This window comes from Danio rerio, chromosome 8 (assembly GCF_052040795.2).
Source record: "Danio rerio strain M-AB ecotype USA chromosome 8, GRCz13ab, whole genome shotgun sequence".
Taxonomy (NCBI): Eukaryota; Metazoa; Chordata; class Actinopteri; order Cypriniformes; family Danionidae; genus Danio; species Danio rerio.
This window is the reverse complement of record NC_141028.1, coordinates 26736681-26760766: the sequence shown is the minus strand read 5'-3', so window position 1 is coordinate 26760766 and position 24086 is coordinate 26736681. Positions and strand designations below refer to the sequence as shown.

General features: G+C 33.2%; 4 protein-coding genes across 8 annotated transcripts in view; 1 reads left to right on the top strand and 3 right to left on the bottom strand.

Moving 5' to 3' along the window:
• slc16a4 (solute carrier family 16 member 4) overlaps nucleotides 1-5060 on the bottom strand; it is a 34881-nt gene extending 29821 nt beyond the window's left edge. The window contains exons 1-3 of one of the 3 annotated variants that reach the window (XM_087263702.1): nucleotides 4750-5060; nucleotides 3982-4106; nucleotides 2148-2254 (exon numbers count right to left, since the gene is read on the bottom strand). In XM_087263702.1, the coding sequence (XP_087119828.1) occupies nucleotides 2148-2170 (23 nt within the window). In that variant the 5' untranslated portion in view covers nucleotides 2171-2254; nucleotides 3982-4106; nucleotides 4750-5060. Of the gene's footprint in view, nucleotides 1-2147; nucleotides 2255-2347; nucleotides 4107-4749 lie in introns of those variants that run through there. The other 2 variants (XM_087263703.1, NM_001080599.2) reach the window with 2 other exon arrangements.
• Nucleotides 5061-5955: 895 nt separating this feature from the next.
• lamtor5 (late endosomal/lysosomal adaptor, MAPK and MTOR activator 5) lies at nucleotides 5956-20032 on the bottom strand. 2 transcript variants are annotated; one of them, XM_087262662.1, is made up of 5 exons: nucleotides 19898-20032; nucleotides 19679-19816; nucleotides 9722-9783; nucleotides 8978-9095; nucleotides 6216-6536 (listed from the first exon to the last, which is right to left on the bottom strand). In XM_087262662.1, the coding sequence occupies exons 2-5, from the start codon at nucleotides 19765-19767 to the stop codon at nucleotides 6476-6478; spliced, it is 330 nt and encodes a 109-aa protein (XP_087118788.1). In that variant the 5' UTR covers nucleotides 19768-19816; nucleotides 19898-20032; the 3' UTR covers nucleotides 6216-6475. The 2 variants fall into 2 exon arrangements, with proteins under 2 accessions (NP_001315002.1, XP_087118788.1); NM_001328073.1 differs by lacking the exons at nucleotides 19679-19816; nucleotides 19898-20032 and adding an exon at nucleotides 9874-10034 and having other exon boundaries at nucleotides 5956-6536.
• prok1 (prokineticin 1) overlaps nucleotides 19896-24086 on the top strand; it is a 15453-nt gene continuing 11262 nt past the window's right edge. Inside the window, 2 exon segments of the mRNA NM_001105698.1 lie at nucleotides 19896-20133; nucleotides 22351-22476. Of these exon segments, the coding sequence (NP_001099168.1) occupies nucleotides 20062-20133; nucleotides 22351-22476 (198 nt within the window). The 5' untranslated portion in view covers nucleotides 19896-20061.
• Nucleotides 22433-24086, bottom strand: part of LOC100148399 (uncharacterized) — a 21831-nt gene continuing 20177 nt past the window's right edge. For both annotated transcript variants that reach the window (XM_087264742.1, XM_087264741.1), the window contains exon 10: nucleotides 22433-22561. In XM_087264742.1, the coding sequence (XP_087120868.1) occupies nucleotides 22542-22561 (20 nt within the window). In that variant the 3' untranslated portion in view covers nucleotides 22433-22541. The remainder of the gene's footprint in view (nucleotides 22562-24086) is intronic.

Below are 24086 nucleotides of genomic sequence, written 5' to 3'. Positions count from 1 at the left end.
CCATATCATAATTTCACTCTATGAAAAAGAGCAAACTCAATATTCTGTTCTAAACATCTCCTTTTGTGTTCCACAGAACATATATGAGATATGAGTTTTGAGTTTTAAATAACAACAAAACTTTATTTTTTGAATGAACTCTCCCTTATTCCATAAAGCCAGAAACACAACCATGTCAGAGAGAAAAAATATGTGGTTTGTAAAGCTCTAGTACGTAAAGCTCATGAGTTCAAGTGTTTGGCTGTTCCTTCAAGAGAAGACAGACAAGTGGAGAGGCCAAAGCATGCAGAAACTGCTTAGAGGATTATAGAGCAATGAATTGGGCCAGTGTGTTGTAAGTGAAAACATTTCCTTCCATGTGCTAACCGCGGGCAGCCCGGAGTGTGTCTATACATGTGTGTGTTAAATTGCATGGATGTAGGCAAGATCACGTGTGAATGCTTAAGTTTAAGTGCATAATGGAGAAATGTTACAGTCCTTGCTCCTACTTTCACTTAAAATTGCCAAGTGGAATTTTGGTAACTGCCTTAAAGGTATATAGTTTACCCAAAAATGTTCAAAATTAGTTGAAGCTGTTTTTTTGTTTGTTTGGTGAGATCGCTGACATTCATGGTAAGAAAGATAAATCCTATGGAAGCCAATTGTTACAGCTTTTAAACATTCTTCAGATGTTTTTCTTTTGTGCTCAACAGAAAAAAAAAACTCAAATTGGTTTAGAGCAAGTCTAGGGTGAGTAAATTATGACAGAATGTTCATTTTTAGGTGAACTATACCTTAAAGCAGAAAACAAGTGAGCAGAAAGACGCTGCTGTTGTTAACCAAAAGGGAAATACAAGATAGCAAATGTTTTTTGAATATAGGCAATTTAAGCAATAAAACCAACAAACAGCACCAAACTGTTATAGGCCCCCTATTATTTGACTTTATTCTTCAATGCAGAAGTCTGCTTGTTTTTGTGACTGTTTTAAAACTTCCGATTCAGTCGCCTATGGGAGAAATGACTAGTAATAATAAATTGCAGAAAACAGTACTTGCTCTACAAACAAGTGTTTGCATGATTATACAGCCAAAGCAAATTAATATAATAAGAAAATATCAGTTTGCAACATCAAGCAGCATTGCGAGCTGTTTTTAATGTCTAAAAATGAATGGAAGTGAATGAGACCAGAAGTCTTGAGCCAAAAAGATTCAAATGGCTGCGCCCACTCGTACGCAAAGAATAAGGTGAATAGGCTTATCATAAGAATTCGGGATAAGAAAAAAAATCATACATTATGTAGTCACTCATTTGGTTAATAATGAACAACTAGATGAGAGTGTTACAGTTTAATTACACAGATGATTACAATTGTTTAACTATTATAGTCATCACACACACACAAACAAAAAACATGTAATGTTTTATCAAATGATTAATATTTGATTAAATTACAAGTATATTTGATATGTAATTTTTTGTAATTTTGTAAAAATTAGTCAATTATTTATTCAATGGACCCTTTTTACAAGCCTGTTATGACATGTTTAACGGTCATCATAATCTTAAATCCTTGAAAGTGTTTAATATATTTTTTTAAACATATAAACATTTATATGCATTTATGTGTGTATTATTTAATCTTTGCTTCAAATTACAAAAAAAAAAAATGAATTACCACTTGTACGAGGTGTTTCTGATGAAGCGTCTATGGGACAGAACAGTAAATTGAACATTATTCTCTATGTTGGCTGCTGTCATCAGTCCCACCAATTATTTTTTTTTCTTTTCTAAACATCTTCATAACATTATTGTGGAGCTTTTCTTTTATTACTTCAGCAAATAAAGTTGTAAAAAAACATTTAATGTATTCTACTAAAGTTTTTCCCAACTAGGATGACTTCCCACCTGGAAATGTGAAAAGGGTCTATAAGCAAACACCATCTTTTAAGCAAGAGCATATTCAATGTTGATTATTAAAAGACAATCATTGGTTATTGTCTACCAGAACATCCTTTTTTGTGTGTAAGATTTAGGATTATGGTTAGGGTTATCATAAGATGCATGTAGTTATGTATAATTTACTGTTATTAATAAGTGCATGCATTGTCTAACCATCTCACCTTTTTAAAAAATATTAAATAAAAGGACTCTGGATTTGCAGACTCACCTGTGCTGTTCTTTCGGCAGCATGGTTGTTGCAGAGGAAAATGAAGGACCTTATTTACTCTCTTTCATCTTCTGTACTGGAACTTGTGGAACTCGCTTATGATGAACCTGTTACACAAACTTCATTATAAATGTGGTCTTGGATCCTCCCCTCACAATGATTTTTAATCTCTGTACAATCAGTGTGTGTCCTTCAAATACCTCAATGAAAACTGTTAGGCTTGCAGGCACAGTTAGTCTTATATTCATTGGTAGAGATGTCTGACTGGAAGTCGCAGTCAGATATCAGCCTTTATACCCAAGGTGAAGCTAGTCATAAATAACCACAGCACTGCTTTTTTCACTTATAGTTTGAACATTTGTTGTATTGGCATACCTGTGTGGAACTTTACACCCCCGTGAATAAGACTTTCTTTACTTACATTGCATTTGTACAGGGATTTAACACTTTTAAGGGATTTTTTACCCAAAAATACACATTTTCAGTAATATTTTCATTCATGGGCCATCTAATATGTAGAAGACTCATTTTTCTTTAGTTGAACACTACAGAAAGAAGATTTTTAGCTCAAAGTTGGGACCCTGCTGATGCATAAAATGCAAGTCAACTGCTACTAACATTGCAAAAACACACAAAGGGAAAACAAAATTGATCCCCTTGCCTCCTGACGACTCATTGAGGTCTTCTGAAGCAAAATGACCTTTAATCCACAGCCTCAGCTAACAGACCCGAGTACATTCACTACAGTCTGGAGAACAAACTGTTGCATAATGATGACGTATATAAACCATAGGAATTAGGAAATCTGTAAAAATTCAATATTGCCTATTTCACTCACACGTGTACATAATTGTGCCTTTTATATTTAGTGTAATTACTCAAAACATACAGTATTACTTCAAGTGTTAGTTTGCAGTTGTGTATACATCATTATGTGCTCAAGACTGTGTGCTGAGGCTCTGAATAAAAGGTAATGCAATCAATGTTTTGTCAGTACCTTACAATTCCATACACTTTTGTATTTTTTAAATACTTATACCTTTGGGGTACAAATGTGTACCTTTTGAAAAGATGCCCCAGAGACTACACAATTATTTATTTTGTTTTGACTGTTTTAAACTAATAAAGCGCTAATAGCCCGTTGGCATTTTATGAGTCAACAAGTACCCCAGTTTCAGCTAAAAATTGTCCATGATGTCTTGGACAAACTGATGATAGACTAACAAGAAATGTAGCCTATACATTCTGTGTGATCAATCCCTTTAATCAGTCATATTAGCTCAATTCTTGTGAGAACTGCATTTTAAATCATCAAATTTAAATGATGACTAAGCAAATACAGCCTTGTTATTGTGACATTATACAGTGAAAGGAAATCTTTTGACCTTTTCATTGATTCACTGTAATGTTTTCTGAGCACACATTCACAGAAATTCATTTCCACACACCAGTTTCTTCAAATCATTTAGATTGTACCAAACAACAGTCTAACATAGCATGTCTTAACTGAGAAAGTGTCTTCATTTGTAAATGATTACTCTCTTACCATACATTAGCCACTGTCTGTCACAAATAAAAGACTCCATTACTCTAAAAACTTTTATCTGCACCGGCGTTTGTGTGGGTTTGCGGTGTTGAAATTGGGAACGCACCGTTCAGGACATCCCACAACGTGCTCTTTCCTCCCCATCCTCAACTCAACCAACCTAAACACGCGACAATTAGCCGTGCGGTTGTGTCGTTAAACGTCTAAAACTCAGGCTTAGTTCGTAATCCAATATCACGACACAAAAAAGTGGGGAAAATTACTAGGGTGCTGCACTTATGCACTTACCCAAACGCCAGAGCCGATGCTGTCGCGCGCTGTCAGCCCAGCAGCCGCATAGCGCTCGTGTGTGGATCTCGCGACCCCAGCGGCGTTCATGTGAATGCGCGCTACTGGAATGCAGCACTTTACACCTATCAATAACAGTCGACAGAAAAACACCGTCAATTAAAGCTCTTGTATTACCTGATTCGTGTTTTGAAGTGTAACCGGTTTTATTTTTCTGTTAAGTTCTGTTTGGGTGAAACATAAAGAAAACTTTAATCGTATTTAAAAGCTTCCATCTAGCCTACACGTTGTTGCATGTCATTGAATTAAACTAAACTATTAAAAAGCATTACAAACAACACACTTTTCAAGCTTACTGTGATTCAGCTATTAAACTAGTTTTAAAAGTAAACACATCTGACAGGCTAGTAAATAAGCAGAATACAAATTTAATTCACACAAAAGTTTCAAAGAACTGTTATCTTGAGAAAGCAGTGATTAATCGATATATTTATTTTATTTAACTTCAACTTCAAGCTTTTAAAAGTTTAAACTTTGTTTTTGTCATCCATTTTCCAACAATTATTTTTTAAATCAGCTTTTAAAATTAACATCCAACAAAAAAAAAAACAGTAGTTTGTGAAAGAAATGACAAGCTTAGTCTGGAAAAAATAATATAAGCTACAAAATTAATACTACAACGCAAAATTGTCTGCAAACGAGCAAATTAATTATGTAAATATTCGAACATTTCATAAACGTAAACATTAGGGTGGAGACGAGACTTACCATATTTCTCGAAACACTAAAAGTCAAGTCAGTTTATTCCAGATTTCACTTGTTAAGACTTGATTTGGTGTGGATGATTCCTCATGCGCGCTCCGGCACTTGAGCTGCGGGCAACATCCTTGGATTTCCCGATGACAGCTCCTCCTCTGAGGCGGCAAGTCTTATCAAAGTCATTCGTGAACATGGCTGGACTCCCTGCGTTTGATTTCTTATGTTTTCTGAAAATTTGGCCCCCAGTCTGAGTGTCTCGGGGGGGTCACTTCAGACCCCTGGGACCGGCACAGATTGGATGCAATGCGCTCAGGTTGTGCAGAGCCAACGACCTGCCGCTAGTGCACTTATTGACCATGTGACCGGAACCTACAAGCCAAGTATTGAAGTGGAACTAATTTCAGAGGTTTTCCTGGACTGTGGCTATTCGAAAGAGGTAAAAAGCACCAAGCTTTGTTGCTTCAAGGTCAAATTATGAATGTTTAGGTATTCAGGTAGTATCTCTAATGTTTGACAAATCCCTAAAGGCACTAATAAAAACGTGTGTTTTAATTAAAGTGCACACAAACTGCACTCGTTTTGCTTGAGGAAAAAACTAATCGACTGTTTAGAGCTGCTATTCATAAATTTTGTAAGCTTGAACATTTGTTAATGGCATTTCAATATGCAAAAATATCAAGTTAAACATTTACTACAATGGTGATTATGTTGCATCCCCATGCTCTCAGTACTATTTTGGTACTTTATTTTTACACATTCAGATCATACAAAACATTTCAATGCATTCAAGATACAATATATCAAAATAATTGAGGGGGAAACAATTTCTTCTTTTGGCATTCATGCTGCGTACTTGGTGTAATTTTTGGAAAAATTAAGACTTGGTTGATTAACTATATTGACCCTAGAGTGAAAATGATGAACCTTTTACAGTCAAGATCTGAGCTAAGGTATTTTGCTGTTAACTGTTATCCAGAGTCATCACATGCATTCAGAAGAACACTTTATGACAGGTCTGAGTGACTGATAAAAAATTCAGGAACCCCGAGTTCCCTCAAATTTTCCTCATATGCTTTATTGCAGAACGAGTTATCCAAGGCAAACAAGTGACACACACAAAAATAATTGCCTGCATCTATTTGCACACAACAAACCAATGCAATCTAAAATATAATACAATATAAATATAATATAATTTGAATTTGTTATTCATTAAAAAAAATTGCTTTACTAGTTTACATTACACAGCTTTTATTATTGGTAGTTACTGACCAAGATGATGATGATAATTAATTTGAAGGGTTGATCTGTCTCGACATTTGATTTTTAATTGTTATTCATGTATATAAACTGTTACTCACCATAGATACTCTTAAAGGTGATTCAATTACAATTGCTGCCCCCTTTTGAACACACTGTGTTACTTCAACTAAAACTCTCTTAACTGTGCAACCACAGAGACTCAACCACGTGAATTTCCTTAATGCATTTATTCACTGTTTGAACAAAAAAGCAGTGAAGACATTTAAAGTGTGCTTTATGGTTGAAAGAAAGTAATAATATAGGAAAATAAATTAGATTAAACACTGACAACAAACATCTGACGATTTCTGATATGATGGAAGACAAGATTTCACACACCCATAGAGCTTCTATGTTTCGACAATTGACAGCAGAAGCTTATCAAACGCATACTAATGATCTTTAAAATTGAAAAAACTTAGACCAACAGATTTCACGATGCCATCTTATGCACAGCCAGTGTAATTGTTCCATGTCTTCTCACCAAGATGTTCCTGCAATGACAGAATGACATAGAATTCCCATTTAATACTTAAGATTAAAATTAGCTGCTGTTTGATTTGAGATTATCACCTGGTTAGCAAAACTACAATTAAAACACATCTTGAGATACCAAAAGCATTCACTACACAGTGAAGCCTGTCAGAATGCATTTAGATTGACTCAATATGCTGTTATGAAAGCCAAAAATATTGTTCTGTTTTTTTTTATTATAACAAACGAGTTGCTTGGGTAATAGCACACAAGTCACAGTGCCATTTACCTAAATGTCAGTGCATAGGCATGATCACAAATAGATATTGATTTTTGTGTACAAAGCTAAAATTAAGTTACATTTCAGACATAACATAATACTGCCTGCTTTTCTTGCCCTTTCACCAGCAAAAGTAGTTATATACAAAGCCAGAGCAAAACAGAGGGGTATTCCAGAAAGCAAGGCTAACTTACAATCACATATACCCAGAACTCTAAATAGATAAGGGGAGTGCGGGGCACAAAGTAACGTGGGGTAAAATGTAACAATTTTAAGGTTTTTGCTCAGGGTTAACCATGGCATGCTTCCAAAATTTTCACCACAGCGTCGGCAGACATCTTCCTGCCAATTATTGAAAAAGTTTGTTGAAAATTGGACGAGAAACACAGAAACCATTTTTCCAGCAGTTTGCAGTATTTTTTATTACAGCAAATTTGTTTTACTTAAAAAAACATCTGTGAAAGCATGTACGAAAAAATCTTATATTGCTGTGATTACCATCTTCTAGGCTAAAAGATGAAACCATTTTGAAAGATGTAAAAAGACAGTGACTGCTAGTCAGTTTTGAAGAAAACACGACACAGCAGGGTTAGTTGTAACAGGGTGTTACAATTAAGCCACACACTGTTGGACACCAATTAAACTAACTGAATATTTTTATTTTTTATTTTTGATAATGTAATGTTGAGAACTTTTTAAATAAACATGATTTTTTTATAGAAAATATATATTTTTTAATAGAAAAAATTAGTTTTATTGCTAATAATGCAAATAAACGCATTTTATAATAATGCAAAAAAAAAATCCAAATGTGTTCATTAAGTGGATAAATAAGTAAATAAACATGCTGTGCTATGTATAACACAAAATAAATTGAGCCAAGTACTGAGGAAATATAGCTACTATTTAAAGTAAACAGAAATTAAATTAACTGTGTGGAATCTGCCTTTGTAAGCATGCGTTACAACTTACCCTCTGTTTGTTACAACGTGCCCCACTGCTGGGGCAAATAGTAACATTTTTGCTCCTGGCACTTTTGGCAATACTGCACAGAAACTGTAGGAGACAGTTTGTGTGTTGTTGGTACAAAAAATGGTTTGTCTAAGCCCATTACTTTGTTCATTATTTGGCCAAAACCAAAAAGTGTTACTTTGTGCCCTGCTCTTCCCTATCCCAGGTCAGACGGTGCTTACTCCAGGTATATCAGTTTCTAAAAATCACAGCTGGTGGCAAGTTCAGTCAACTTAAGAATCTGCCAACCATAAACACACAAGACATTCTCAAAAGAATAGCAATTCCACAAGTCATGGGTGAGAAATTAATGCTAAAAAAAAAAAAAAAAGAGCGCCTTTTATTTTTTCGTTGTTCTTGTTTAATGGCAAGTTACATTCTTTTAGCATATTGCCAACAAATTTGTGGCTGTGCAGACATTTTTAAAACCGTTTAGTTAAATGTTCAATCTTTATTAACTACTGTGTACAGGAATTATAATGTTAAAATCAATTGATTTACTTTGTTTAAACCCATCCGCATTAACTTTAAAAAAAGATGAATTACATCTATTAATTAGTAATACATATGCCATGCATTATATTGAAATGGTTCCATTGCTTTCATTACTTTTGATTGAATATCCATAATGATAGTGGCAAAAAATTAACCATTACTTAAAAACATTTACTTGATAATAGTGCTTTTTTTAAAATAATAAACCCCCAAAAACTCATAAGAAATCATATGCCTCTCTATAATTATATCCATACTACAAATATCAATGATTCAATGAATCACTCATTAAGACTTGCCGCCATCTATTGGTGGTTTTGAGTGATATTGATCCAAGACAGTTCTAAAGCAACCAAATGACCAGCACAAAATATTAATCCTTGATGAATTAAAATGAATGGAATACTTTCTGAGAAAGTCACACGCCAATTTGATAGTTTCAATACTTATTACACGTCACTATATATACACTTTAGTGACAACTGGTGTGTGTGGAAGAGGGAAGGTATAATGGGATGAATGACTTTCAAAGATTGTTGTTTAACTGACTTTCCCTCATTTAACTTTCTTAATTAATGTCATCGATTTCTGCAGATTGTTTTGTTGTCTCTCAAATCAAAAAATTCTCAAGATACATAGAAATAAGACAGATGCTGGTCAAGAAGCTTTCCTTACCCACAGTCAGACTCCAGGCACACTGTAGGACAGTCGGTGGCATCTTTGGTTAGAGAAGCAGCCTGCTTGGCCAGTACAGATACAACTCCTCCATGTTCATCAGATAGTGAGCCCCGGCCTGGAGATTAAAATATTTGTAATGTCATTGAGAATTACAGTATATTTTCAAGTTCTGGAAACCAAATGGAAAAGAGTCAACTGAGAATCTATATAAAGCACAATTCTATAACCCTATATTTTGTTGAAAAGTTTTAAATTGTATATTGTTTTGCACATGGTAATACACTGAAAAAGCAGGCTTAAAATGCTCAAGTTGAATTAATTTATCAGATTAATATTTTTAATACTACACATGCCATTATAGATTTTACTACTCAAACTATATCTATACATCATTTAATTTTACTTTACATTTTTTTTGCATAATTACATTTGAATAGGCTTGTATTTTCTCCCAGTTAACCATGTTTTTTTGTTTACCATTGTTTCAGTTAACTTTAAGTTGGTCAATAACACAGTTATAAAGTTGTCCACAGTAGACACCCGTTCCCTGTTTTGAGAAACAAATCAAACTAATAAAAATTCAAAACGTTTTACATACCTTCAACACATGTGTAAATATTAAAAGCAATATTAACCTCTTGTTGCAAGTGAAAACCCAGTACATGTAAACCAAGCAAATCATGGTCACCAGAGGAAAACTATACTAAGGGAAGTATTAAGGAAAATATAAAAATTACTTACACCCTAGATTATGTCCTTGAGCGTCTGTGCACAAAACCCCAACAATAGCTGGATTTTTCATCCTAGAGTGAGAAAGGAGATCAGTAAATGAAGACGCAAAACGAGTAACGTTACATGCGTAAGAAAAGAAAGTGGTTTCTTTTTAAACATACGTATCGTCAAGATGCTGCTCCAGTGCACCCTCCATAACAGCGTCCTAAATAAGGCTATTAAACTAATAAGAAACACGAAATGTTCAGAAACTGGCAGCGATGTTTGTTACTTGGATAACTTCCGGGATGTCAGCTGACAGTTTAACACGCGACTTAACACTACGGCGCCCTCTAAGGGACAACAAGCAAATAGGATCTAGCGCCATCTTACTCAAGTCAGGATGGTAGGTAAATGGTCCTCTTTTGTTTGCTGCTAAACCTCGACAAGTAGTCAGTCATACAATATAATTTTTTGGGTTAAACATTTTAATTAAACTAAAATGAACACACAAGACATTCTCAAAAGAATACCAATTATACCACAAGTCCCACAGGAGAAATAAATGCTAAGTAGAAGAGTGACTATTTCTGAACCAAAATGAAAAGCTTGAATTTATTAATATGCAGCTGTTGGAATAAATGAATGTTCCTGCAGCACTGCTATTGACTGATCACCTATAATTCAGAGTCTAGATCTTCTATATCCTCGTTTTTATGTTGAACAAATAATAAATTCTTTACAAACCATTCAATGCTCTAAAAAGCAAGTAGGCTACATGTGGTTAACATTTAGCTGGCATTGTCAATGAGAACTCCCAGAGGAACGTGTGAATCTTCGGTGTTGGTATCTCTCTAAATGACCTTGTCCCCTGACCAGACGCACAATAAAAGACCACCGTCAATTGTGTCTGAGCTCAAGCTCTTTATCAGACAGTCTTTTCCATTTTTAACTCAAGATATTGAAGCACTCTCTTTTATAGTTTGTGAGGTTGGTTTAAGAGCCGGGTTTGACATGAGACACATTTTTTCTCTGTCACATCCATTAACTATATGTTTGCTTAACTATATGCGAAGCATATTATAAAATATACTATTACACAAGTTGTGCAAAGTGCAAAGCATGAATCAGGTTAGCAAAGTCAATATACATGCAAATAAGCTGGCAGAATAATAGCTGCCTGTTTCTGCCTCTCTAGAGCCCATCAGAACAGTTTAATCTTTCCTGACTGGATGCAGCCTTATATTTGATGAATATCATTTTTATAGGGTTAATTTAATTCCTTAACTTCTGTCTATTGATGATCGATTTATTTTTATAAATATAGTTTCATTACAATATTATTATTTTTGCGTGTGGGTATATATATACATTTAAATATATATGGATTTTTAGACTACTGATTTTTGTGCAGTTTAAGTCTTTTAATAAGATATTTTGCTTAATTTATTTTACAGTTTTCCTTGGATTGCTTTCATGCAGCCGTCAACTGAAACTCCACATTTTTAAAACAGTTAAAACACAGGCCTAAACAGCGGCACTCATGGTCAAAATAACACATTTTGGTTGCAAAATGCACATGCCGTGTCAAAACATTTAAAATATGCAACAAAAGCTATTTTAACCTTCAAACAACACAACTTGCTAACAAGTATATGAGCTCTTTCAATTAACCATTACACAATGAACAACAAAATACAAAATACAGACCTCAGTGTGAATCAGTGCACCATTGCTTGCCATTGTAACCTATTGCCAATGCCATTTGTTGTCTTTTTATTTGGGCTGCCTTTTTGCAAAGAATTGGATCCAGAATAAGAAATGCCTTTATTAAATTTATGTTGAATTCATGACATTTTTTCAAACTGTGGCTTAAAACTGAAATACTGTTAAAAAAACAGACAAAAGTAATAAAATACTGTAAATATTAGAGAAAACATGTAAACCAATATACAGTCAAATCTATTGTGAGTAGGACATAGCCACTATTGACCTCCTCCATCCATGCAGGCACAGAACAACACAGACCTTCTACCATTTTTAATGTTTGCAGACTGATTGCTAAATGAAGATTTGTGTGAAGGTGTGTCAAACCGGTGCTTTCAGTGAATTCATACTGATCTTGGTAGTTTCTAATGGTTAGGAATAGATGGTTTCTGTTTGGTTACCATAGCTAAAACAATGGAGTTTGGAATGCTTGAATGACATCCGTGTTAACTTTTTTGAAAAATGGTGCGGAAAATGTGTCAACCCAATGAGAAAGGGTTTAAACATTTGCAAGACCTGTCTTCTGCACTTGCTGGGATAGTGATAATGATAATGAAAATGAAGTAGAACCTAGTTTCTTTAACCAGGTCAAAGCAAACAAGAAAAACTGTAATTGAAAATGTTTTTAAAAATACTGTATATACATATATTGGATCATTTTTTTCAAGCATCTACATGAGAACAAATATTATCTATAGAGCTGTAAAAAGGTTTTGTGTCTCTCTGACACACACAGTAACACATAGGCTCTTGATATTGGTGGAGACGTACATCCCTAGAGCCAATGTATTAAACAGCACAAATTCTGTTTCATGCTTTTAAAAACATTTAAACACCTAATAATACAAATAACAATAATAATAATTCTATGCTGCAAAAGTCAATTGACATGATTTTACTGTAATCTGGTTTGAGGAGGTATGAATGTACAGAAATTTAGAGAGGCATGTGACAAAATGTAACAATTTTATTCCTATTATCTGTATGAATTTAACTCTTTAAGCACATTTAGGTTACTAAGGCTTGACAGAGCATTATTTTATTTTGAAGGCTATTAAATTATTGGTGGGGACATTTCAGTAATTGGTGAGGCAATGTCCCCTCTGTCCATGCCAATTCTACGCTCTTGATAGTTGGACAGACCAGTATTATGCGCACAAATTGAACTTTTTCCTTTTAGTTCTGAAGATGTGTTTGAATAAATAAAGTATTGAATAAAATGATAATTATGATATAAAGGCTAATATATATATTATTCTTTTATTTGAAATTTATTGCATGTGGAGTCATTGTTTCAGTCAAACAACTCTATTATATCTACCAATAGTGGAGTTTACTGCAGTTTATACTATTTCTATACTTTATTTTTTATGTTAATTATGAAGTCAATTATTAAGTGAATATAAAGCCATATATCATCATTTCATTTTACATAAAAGACATGCTCTGATTGATTTCATTTCATTATTTTCATCTTTTGGCTCAGTTTTCGTACTGCATTTGTTATGAAGTTACGTTTAACAGCTTTCAAGCTCTTTTAGCCAACTTAGGTTCTTTGCTCATGGCAAGGCTTGATGATTTCTGCCCAGTCCTGTGCAGTTAGAGCCAAGCTGGTTTGCTGACAAGGCAAAAAGTTGCAATGTAATTATGTGGCCCAGGCGTCAGTGAGATCAATCACTTTCACTGCAGCCGAGTAATGCTCTGCTGACTAACCAATGGCATTTTCATGCTCCCGCTAAACGTAAATCAAATCCCAACAGCTAGGACTGACATTCACCAGTCTGCTATCCCTCACACCAATTGCCTTCAAGTTGGATATTTTATTTAGCTATAATTTCAAGTAAGCTCATTGATTCTGTATAGCTGTGTTTCATCACGTAGCTCACGTATCCCAGAGCTTTAATGGTCAGCAGTTCAAATGGGCCACATCCACGTTTATTTTTTTGTTTTCTGATCAGTGGTCAGAAATTATATAGTGATAAATTATTTTATTTGCCATTCATTATGAATTTGTTAGTGTGTTAATGTTATTTTTAAGCTAGTATGCTCCAAAACAAAATTAATATTTCCATTTCCATAAGTATATGCATTCAAAAATGAGTCTCTGGATTTATGCACATCCCTCGTACTTCAGCTTTACATCAGATTTCTAATCAAATGGTCTAGTTGCGACTGAAACTGGTTTCTTGTTTAAACATATTAATCTTGTGTCATTGCTGAAAAGTCTCAACCAAACAGTGTATGATTGTGGATTCAAATGATTTAGTCAGAGCAAGTCTCTAGTTTATGCGAATGATTTGAAAATGTACCTAAACTGTGGCAAAATCGAAAAGGAGTACTTAATACTTTTAATTGAGAGATATTTTCTAAAGATATCTGTACCTTTACTCAAGTACTTCACATATGTACTTGTCTTGCAGTGGTGGAAAGAGTACTAAAAAATCATCAAACTCAAGTAAAAGTACCATTACTTGCATAAAAATATAGTTCAAGTAGAGTAAAAGCATCTGTTGTAAATATTACTCAAAGTATGAGTGAAAAGCCCTTTCAAAAGTACTCAAGAGTAGTGAGTAGTGAGTTTTACACTGTAAAAGGTTGATGCGTTTACATGTAATTTGTAGATGTGTGTAAACGTAACATTCTGTAGTGCATTAAGTGATTGCCCAGCAAGCACACAACGTCATAAGACATTAATATTAGGTTAGATTTAGGTTGTGATGTCAGGTGACCAAATTCAACGTCCAGTCAGTGTCTAAGGACGTTATTTTGATTCCAATAATGACGTTGATATTTGGTCAATTTTAGGTTGTTAGAAAGTGACCAAAATTCAACGTCGAGCCACCATCTTACACCAGAATCATATTGACGTCTAATACTGCTATTTATTCATCAGCTATGGCAACCAAAATCCAACGTCTGATAGAGTGGTAATGTCCACACAACGTCAAGCTTTAACATCATTAGACGTTGATATTTGGTTGGACATTGATGTTGGCCTGACATTGAGTTGTGACATCAACCCGATTTTATTTCCAAACAAAATGTAACGTCCCCACGACATTAGAATACAACGCCAATCTGATGTCATGTTGACGTCCTGTGCCTGCTGGGTGGTTAAGGCCATTTCGGTCATCATACAGTAAACATCCATCTCTGGGTCATTGTATGTAAAGATTTTGGTCATCTACTTGAACACTTTAAATGCTTCCAAACAGTTTGCTGCATTTATAAATCACCCATGTCTTAAGGTAATTCATTATGATGTGATTTACCTTCTATGTGTGATTTGATTATACAGGAATCACAGGACTGATTTATGATCCCCATTAACAAGAAAAAATAAAGTAGTGACTGCAGGTTGAAGTAAAGTAGTGTAGTAAAAGTACCGATACAGCACTAAAAATGTACTTAAGGGAAAGTGAAAGTACACATTTTTAAAACTACTTAGTAAATTACAATTCCAGAGAAAAACTACTCAATTACAGTCATTTGAGTTGTTGTAATTAGTTACTTTACACCACTGTGTACTCGATCCAAGGTTATTTAAAGATTTGCATTTTAAATTAATGTAAAATTAAATGAACTGTAAAATGTATGCTTTATTTAATTTCTATTTATAGATTTCCTGTTCAGTTTAGTTTTAGATTATTTCATTAATGGTTTTGTTAGTTTTAACTTCGTTTTCATATTGTATTTGTTAACAATTATTACAATTTGTGAACACTCATTTTATTTCAACTACACTTTTGTGAATTTTGCTTTTTTAAAGTCAATATTTAAAGCATTTTAAATGAAGCATTACTTAATTGTAAAATAAAAGCATGGTCTAAACATTGAATAATCAAACATGCAAGCGGATTTTATGAATGACTAGCTCTGCATAGTTTTGTGTAAAGTTCCGCAGGCATCGACTGCATGCTGACCTTACTGCGGCAGGAGAACAAACACAAGACCAGATTGAAGTTGACACGAGAAATTGAGTCCTTCTTTTTAAAGAGTCCCCACATGAGAAATGCACTGTTTGGGCATATGTGTCCATGATAAGATGTAATTACTCTTGTTACTGCTGGGTCAAAGAAGTTTTCAGGCTTGGGAGGACATAATGTCACATGCGTTTAACCATCTGTGTCTGACTGGCACACTTAAGAGTTGTAAATAGGAAATTGTGAGTGAATGACAGTGCATATTATGTCATGGAGTGACTGTAGGCTTAAAATGTCTCAAATGAATTGACAAGGGCTTAATTTGTTGTGAATTACCTGCAAGCTGCATCATATTGTCAGGAAGCAAAAATAAACGTTTCTCTCGTCGACAACTTGCGCTGATGACTCATTTCCTATGAACTTACTTGACTTGTGTTCTTGCCAATCTGAAACTTGGCTACATGTCTGATATTACTTTGCCGCCTTAAAGGATGATGAATCCTAATGATTCAAATAAGGAGGTGATAATTATGGCTCGTGGACTCCTGTAAAATGAACAAGTGACTTGTGGAGAACTGCATGATGGAATGGGAAAAAAATTGAAATGACATTAGCAAGCTGTACATGAAACTGAACGTATAGTGGATATTGAATGACGAAGGTGTGAGGGATTCATTCTCTTTGATAATGGAGAAACTTACTTTATAAAGAATTTAAAATATATATATATTTAATTTCTCAGAATTTCATACTTGTGAGAGATCTTTGCGTAACAAATCCTTTGATAGACTACATTCTTAGTTTCTCTGCATTGACTTGATCTATTTCAATAAAAAGATACTGGACCACAAAAGTTTTATGTTAAACAGGTATACTGTATCTGTGGGAATAACCAACAAAAAATTTGATGGATTAAAATTTTACATTTTTATAATCTTCCAAAAATATAAAGAATATTAAAGGTGCAGTAGGTGATTTTCTTCAAAAACATTTTTGTTGTGCTGGTTGAAAATCTCTTCATATTCCAACAGTAATTATTAAAGTAAATGATCTAAATGCATCAATATGTATTTTTATTTTCTGGGTAAAGCATAAGACTAAAAAATGTTCATTCAATTACAATTTGTCAGGCTGACAATTCCCAAAGTCTGCCAACAAATGTAGATTTGTACATCTGCATTCATTCACGCAGATCCACTGGTTGCGTGTACACGCGATAAAAACAAATCCTGAATCAAAACTTTTTAAAATGCTGAATCAATATTGGAGTTACTTTTCCACACTGGAGAAAGGATGACCCCATGGCTGAAGTATTTTTTTTAGACAAGTAATATTCTGTTTTAAAAGTATTTTAGTTAGGCAAAGCTTTTGTAGATTGTGTTGTTTTATATATGGATTACATGCACAGAAGTGTTGTTCAGCCACTGAAATCTTCCGGCGAAAGATTAATGTGACTACTTTTAATTTCACAAGGTTCCTTTTACAGCATCGATAATGTAGACTTTTATTCAGTTAAACAAGAAAACATTAGTAAATAACGCGATTCCACCTAGCCTGCTTTACTGAGGTGAAGTTAGTTTTATATTCACATCGTTTCATTTTCGAACAATGACAACCTGTGACAGTTCTTATATTGTTTACCATGCTAATTTGAATATTTGGTCTGAAATAGCATGTAAGCATGGCTTAGTAAGAAATGTAATTCCTGCGCACTGCAGACCAAGCACTAAGCATATAGTAGTCTCTTTAGGATAAAAGCACGTGAGAGATTGAGACAAGTGATCCTGGCATGCTTGAAATATTGCACATTATGAAAGTTATGTTTTAAGTTTAAGTTTAAAATTATAATTTTTTTTTTTTGTTGTTGTTGTTGAACATTTCAATTTTGAACAAAGCCTGAGATCCACCCAACAAAAAGTATAAAATAAAAAAGCAGTAAGATTGTAATAATAAGTACAAAATCAGGATTGAAACATGAATGATACAGTCACTCTCATATTTAACCAAAATAGTAATTTTTTTTTTACTGGCACCAAATATTTTTGCTGTGGTGTATTTCAAACTAATAATGTCCAGTAGATAGGGCTTCCAGGATAGATAAGCTGGAGGAGATGGATCCAGCCATAGTTTCAGGATAGTTTTTTTTTTTTTCAGCAGTCAGAACAACTGACAGAATCTTTCTTTGGTTTATGGATAAGAAGAGTGATGAATCGTCCAGCATGAGAAAAAGCAATGGGTGGCATTGGATCTGAGTTTTCATTAGTTCTGATTGAAAGTCTGGTACTTTGGTCCAGAATAATGCAATTTGGGGACATTCCCCGAACATATGTATGCAAGTACCTTGTATAGAGTTGTTACATAAGTGAAAAAAGGGGTCTGATTTTCTTTTCATTTTAAATAACAGGTGGCATAAGCCTTAAAAATTAATTGATAATGAATCATTTGGCGAGCTGGGTTTTTTGAAGTTACTACACAGTTCTCCCAGACAGTCTCCCAATCAATCATTTTATTAAGTTCTCTCTCCCAGAAGCCCACAATTAATATATTTAAATATTGTTGTACTTTAAGTAATTTATATATTATATTTACAATACCTCTAGATTCCAAACTAGAATCTATCCAGTCTATCATAGGATGAGGGGTATAATACAGTTGTTCATTGGGAATTGTAGTATTATAAAATACTGTAAAGTTTTCTAACTGGCAAATGATATGATTTACTGGGTCTCTGTCATCTTTAATGTGCGCATTGTTGATGCATTGTTGAGGCATGGGTTTGGACGGCAGGGCAGGAATTATGTTTTCAAAGATATTATGCTAAGGAGTTAGCATTTTGGCAAATCACCTAATGCACCTTTAAGTAATCTGAAGTAAAATTCCCTTCTGTAAATATATCAAAATAATTTTTTAATTAGTAAAATGCTTTGCTTAGAACTTAATGTGAACAATTTTAAGGATATTTTCTCTATATTTAATGTATTTTGGACCCACAAATAGTTGTATCAGGACTGAATATTGCCTTTTCCTAACAAATCATACATTAATGGAAATCTCAGACTGTGCAGAAATCTCAATTTCCAAAATTGTAACATGGTTTTGTGGTCCAGGGTCACATATTTGTTTTATTCTAAAAAAAAAAAGGTCTGATGATCTAATACAATTTCTTCCAAAACAAACAAACAAACAAACAAACAAACAAACAAACAAACAAACAAACAAACAAACAAACAAACAAACAGACAAACGAACAAACAAAATGAATGTTTGAGAAAATGAAAATTGACAAGAATAACAAGCTTTCATTTGGTGTGACTGAAAATTTTTTTCCAACAAGTAAAAATTTTTAAGAGCTGTTTTGTCATTAAAAATTGGTATTGTGTTGCGTCTAAAAATGAATACAAACAAATATGAAAACATGGCACTTTTTGTTAGTTTAGCAAAAAAAAAAAAAAAAAAACTTGAAAACTAATTCTGAAAAAGAGAACTGATGTTAAAAGTGGAAAGCAGTCAAATAATCAGGTTTTTATTTTCAACTACAAACAATAAACATTTGAATTCAGAATTATTAGCCCCCCTGAATTATTGAACCCCCTGTGTATTTTTTCCCCAATTGCTGTTTAACAGAGAGCAGATTTGTTCAACACATTTCTAAACATAATAGTTGTAATAATTCATTTCTAATATGATTGTAATAATTCATTTCTAATATGATTTATTTTATCTTTGCTATGATGACAGTAAATAATATTCTACTAGATATTTTTCAAGACACTTCTATACAGCTTAAAGTGACATTAAAAGACTTAACTAGGGTAATTAGGTCAACTAGGCAGGTTAGGGTAATTAGGCAAGTTATTGTATAACGATGGTTTGTTCTGTAGACAGTTGGAAAAAAATTGCTTAAAGGGGTGAATAATTTTGTTCTTAAAATGGGGTTTAACAAATTAATAACTGCTTTTATTCTAGCCGAAATAAAACAAATAAGACTTTCTCCAGAAGAAAAACATTATTAGACATGCTGTGAATATTGACTTGCTCTTTCATACATAATTTGGGAAATATTTAAATAAGAAGAAAAAAGTGAAAGCGGGGGCTAATAATTTTGACTTCAACTGAATATTTTCAACCTTTTAGCAGAGATGCTTGTATTTGTTAATCTATCAAACTCTTACTTCAGTTGCATACTTTTAAACATTGTCTACTATGTTCATAATACGAACATTATACTCAGCATTTTGGCCATTATTGATAAGTCTTCAGGGTCTCAGTTCTAAATGGGGTTCTAAAATTAACTCACATGATTAATAACCAGAGGAAAATCCAATAAAAAGGTGCTAATGTATCTGGTGTCATCAGGAAGGATTTGCTCCATCTCTTCTCCATCATCCGGTCCAGCGTCACAGAGAAAGGGATGACGGAGGTTAGGGTGGAGGGGCTAGAGGATAAAGAGAAAGAGAGATGAGAGAGAGAAAGAGACAGAGCTCATTTCAGAAGTTACCAAAGACTTCACACTCACTGACAGAGCAGGGGAAGATCAGCAGAGAAGTCCAAGTATCTCCTCAGGGCCACAGCAACCTCATCCGTGGGACAGAATAGAGAGACATTATTAGGGAGAATTAGAGAGACACAGATCAAGCTTTTAGAGTGTTTCGTGGTGTGTTTGTTTGTCCCGCTGCTGCTATGAGCAGGGTTTTGATTTTGTGTTTGCTCCTGCTGTCCATGAGCTGCTGCAGAGGTGCCGTCATCACTGGGGTAAGCTGATTTCTTTTCATTTTGATAGTTCTTTATTATTATTTAACATTTGTTAACATTTTAAAAAGGCAAAACACTGACTAGTGTAAATAAATGAACTGCTTTATTAATCATCATTTCCTTTAGTTGATCATTTACAATAACAATTTTAGGCTTATTTTGTGTTACAAGTTTTTTCCAGGATGTTATGTTAAAATATGCGAATTAGGTTTATTAAATTAAATATGCACTAATTTGCATATATTTCAAAAAACAAAATTGGAATATTAGATGAAGTCAAGTTTCATTAATATCTTCATTTCAATTGAAGTTTGTTGAATTTGTTTTTGTTTTTTGACATACTGTGTAAGTGTTAATGGTTTTACACAATGTCTATTTACCAAAATATTTTATGCAAATTATGTATTACCACATTCCTCTGTAAAAACCTTCAGAATGTAGATATAAATGAAATGGTGATTCGTAATTTGCATAAAATATTTTGGTGCAAATTATGCAGGAGGAAAAACGGCCTTTAGAAATACACAGTTGAAGTCAGAATTATTCGCCCCCCTGTTTATTTTTTCCTGAATTTCTGTTTAACAAAGAGAAGATTTGTTCAACACATTTCTAAACATAATAGTTTCAATAACTTATCTCTAATAACTGATTTATGTTATCTTTGCTATGATGACAGTAAATAATATTTGACTAGATATTTTTCAAGACACTTCTATACAGCTTAAAGTGACATTTAAAGACTTAACTAGATTATTTAGGTTAACTAGGCAGGTTAGGGTAATTAGGCAAGTTATTGTATAACGATGGTTTGTTACTTCCGTAGACTATCGAAAAAAATAGCTTAAAGGGGTGAATAATTTTTAATTAAAATGTTTTTTTTATACAATTTAAAATTGCAATTTAAAGTTTAAAAAAGCATTTTGGGATGCTCTCTTTCCATTAGACTAGTGCTTAAGAAAAAGCCAAAAAAGGTGAAATTCTTAAAAGTGACAGGTGTATGGAATTATTTTTTATGTCTCATCTTTATCCACGCCTTAAGTGTGTTAGATATATTACGCAATGTAATTGTACATAATCTGCTGCATTCAGTTGATTTTGATAACTTATTTAAATCACTAGTAGTAAAAAAAGATGTTTTGTTATCTCCAAAATAGATTCAGTTCATTTCTGATTTACCTTCATTGTGTTTTAATGAATTATTTTATATTTAGATTTTACATTTATAAGTTGTAGATTTATAAGTTTACGAAGCATATTATCACTTTGTGTCAAATTTAATTTAATGCATTTAGGGAAAAAGTTTCTGAAATAACATTAAATTCTAATTTATTTATTCTTCTATCTGTAAAATTACACAAATAAGTACTGAGCAATGTTCAATATACTCACTGAATTAATGTTTGGAATATGGTTTGATTTAAGATTAGTTACATTGTAATTATGTCCAATTCTTTACAGTATAACTATAATATACAGTATAATATTATTACAGTGATTAAGTAGATTAATTGTAGATTCATTTAAATATATAGCCTAAAAATATTTGCATTTCTATTATTATAGAATTTACACAATATTTTATCTGTGTTTACCAACCTTATATGTTCATTTCTTAGAGAGCACATCAGTAAGATTAATTCATGATCAATATCTGGATATCACCCAGCATTTTCATTTCTTACGGAATAATAAATCAACTATTGCATTTATTATTACATTATACATTAAAAACATAATATTATTAATAATAATATTAACAACAACAACAACAACAATATTAATAAGTGATGGTGATGAGGTGGGTAGATAAAAACAGACTCACCAACAAAGCAGAATTCCTTCCTCTTTGATGAGACCAGAGTGTGTTTGTCTGGAAAAAATAAAATCGCAATAAATGAATAAAGAAATGAATTTATATACAAAACACAAACATTTTAAGAATTTGCACTTTTAAGATGGGGAAATGCAAATTCACAGAAGCTAAACAAAGCTGAATTATCAACTATTAGCAAATCATAATTTGTTAACAAATGTTTGTGAAGAAAAATAATTCTCATTAAATATTTAACAATTTTAAAATTGTAATTATTTAATTTTTAAATATATATTGAAATCCAGCATCTAATTAGATTAAGCATTAAATAGATTCAATATCCTATATGTGCTATGAGAACTCAATGAGCGATTGAGTCAGTGTTGTGTGTGTTTGTGTTTCAGGCGTGTGACAGGGATGTGCAGTGTGGTGTGGGTCTCTGCTGTGCTGTGAGTCTGTGGCTCCGAGGTCTCCGCATGTGCACACCGCAGGGGCTGGAGGGAGACGAATGCCATCCATACAGCCACAAGGTACACAGATACATAAATACACTCATAAACCGCCATTCAGAGCCAGGAGAAACCCTTCTGGAAGATCAAGCTGATCTATAGAGCCCTGCGGTAACAATTAAGAGCCAAGGAGAAAGGAAGAACAAAGCACAGACTATAATATTTTTGATTAGCCAGAACATACAATTAAGCTTATATCAGAGGAAAAAGTCATTAGTTATGTTTACTAAATTAAACTGTGCTTAACATTTTTACTTTCACTCTAAGAATATATATTTTTTGCTGTTAATTTGTGTTTCTGACACCACTCTTTGCAAATTTTTTTTTGTTTGTTTTAATGATAATCTACAGGCAAAAGAACCAGGGAGTTACAATGCCTGTTAAAAGATTAATTCAATAAATGATATTAACCTTCCTTAATATATATATACTACTATATTAAAATAATTTCTTATGTTGAATCACATTGACTTTGTTTTACTTGCCTACATTTTTGTTTTGTAGTCCTATTAACACTATAAGCTCTTCACAATGTTAATTAAAATAAAATTGAAATGTTAAATAAACAAATTTGTGCAGTTTGTCTGCAAAAAGACAGATTAACACAACTCATTGTGATTATATATTATATGTGATTATATAATGTGTTAGTTGTGTTAATGCACTCCAAAAAATAATAATAATAATAATAATAATAATGCTGGGTTCCCCCCAATCGATTTGTGTTGGGAAAACATGAAGAAATTAAGTTAACTTGATTTAACGTAATTTCAACAAGTTGATTGAATATAAAACAATTAAGTTTTCCCCCCATCATTTTTAACCTCTAAATCCCTAGAGAACATTTAAGACTAATTTTACCTATGTTAATTCTGCATGAGCAAAACCATGTTTTCTGCCAACTACAAATCTGCCAGTTTAAGTTGATTCAATTTAAGTTCCTTTTAATACAATCATATTTTGAGTTCAAGTAACTCTTTTCTATTAAGTACACTGAACATTTGTTAAATTTGTGAGTGAAAGAATTAATTTTATTGAATAAAATTGATGGTTTGGATTTACAGTGATGGATAGTCCCTCACACATTGGGATGTAAGAATGCAATCTCTTCTTTTATAAAAGCAGATTAGATCCTGAAGTAAACGTGGGTGATTGGCAGAGATGACTGAGAAAGGCTTTAAAAGAATCTGCTGATAAGTACTGCCGATATTGATTGAATGTCTCACAGATCAGGCTGTTTATCACCCTGTCAGACAGTCTCAGACTGATATTGAGATACTGGAGCTTTGCTATTCAGCTCAGGTTATGAGGTGACGGATTTGGAGGGTGTTTGTGACTCAGATCTTTAAACAGAAACTCAAACCTAGGGAGATTAGTAGCTGATGTATAAAGACAAAAATAATCAAATATCCCCGAAGTGCCTGGAAACATGCTGTTTTATTCAATGTGTTGAGTTCCACCTGAAGCTGGAAGAAATGATGTGACATGGAGAAGCTCATCATCTTAATAATAAAAATAGAAATAGCCAATGATTAATTCATCTCAGCTCAGCCAGAGATACAAGATAAAAGATAGTTTACCCCAAAAAGGTTCTCACTCTCAAGTGGTTTAAAGCATTTTGAGTTTCTTTT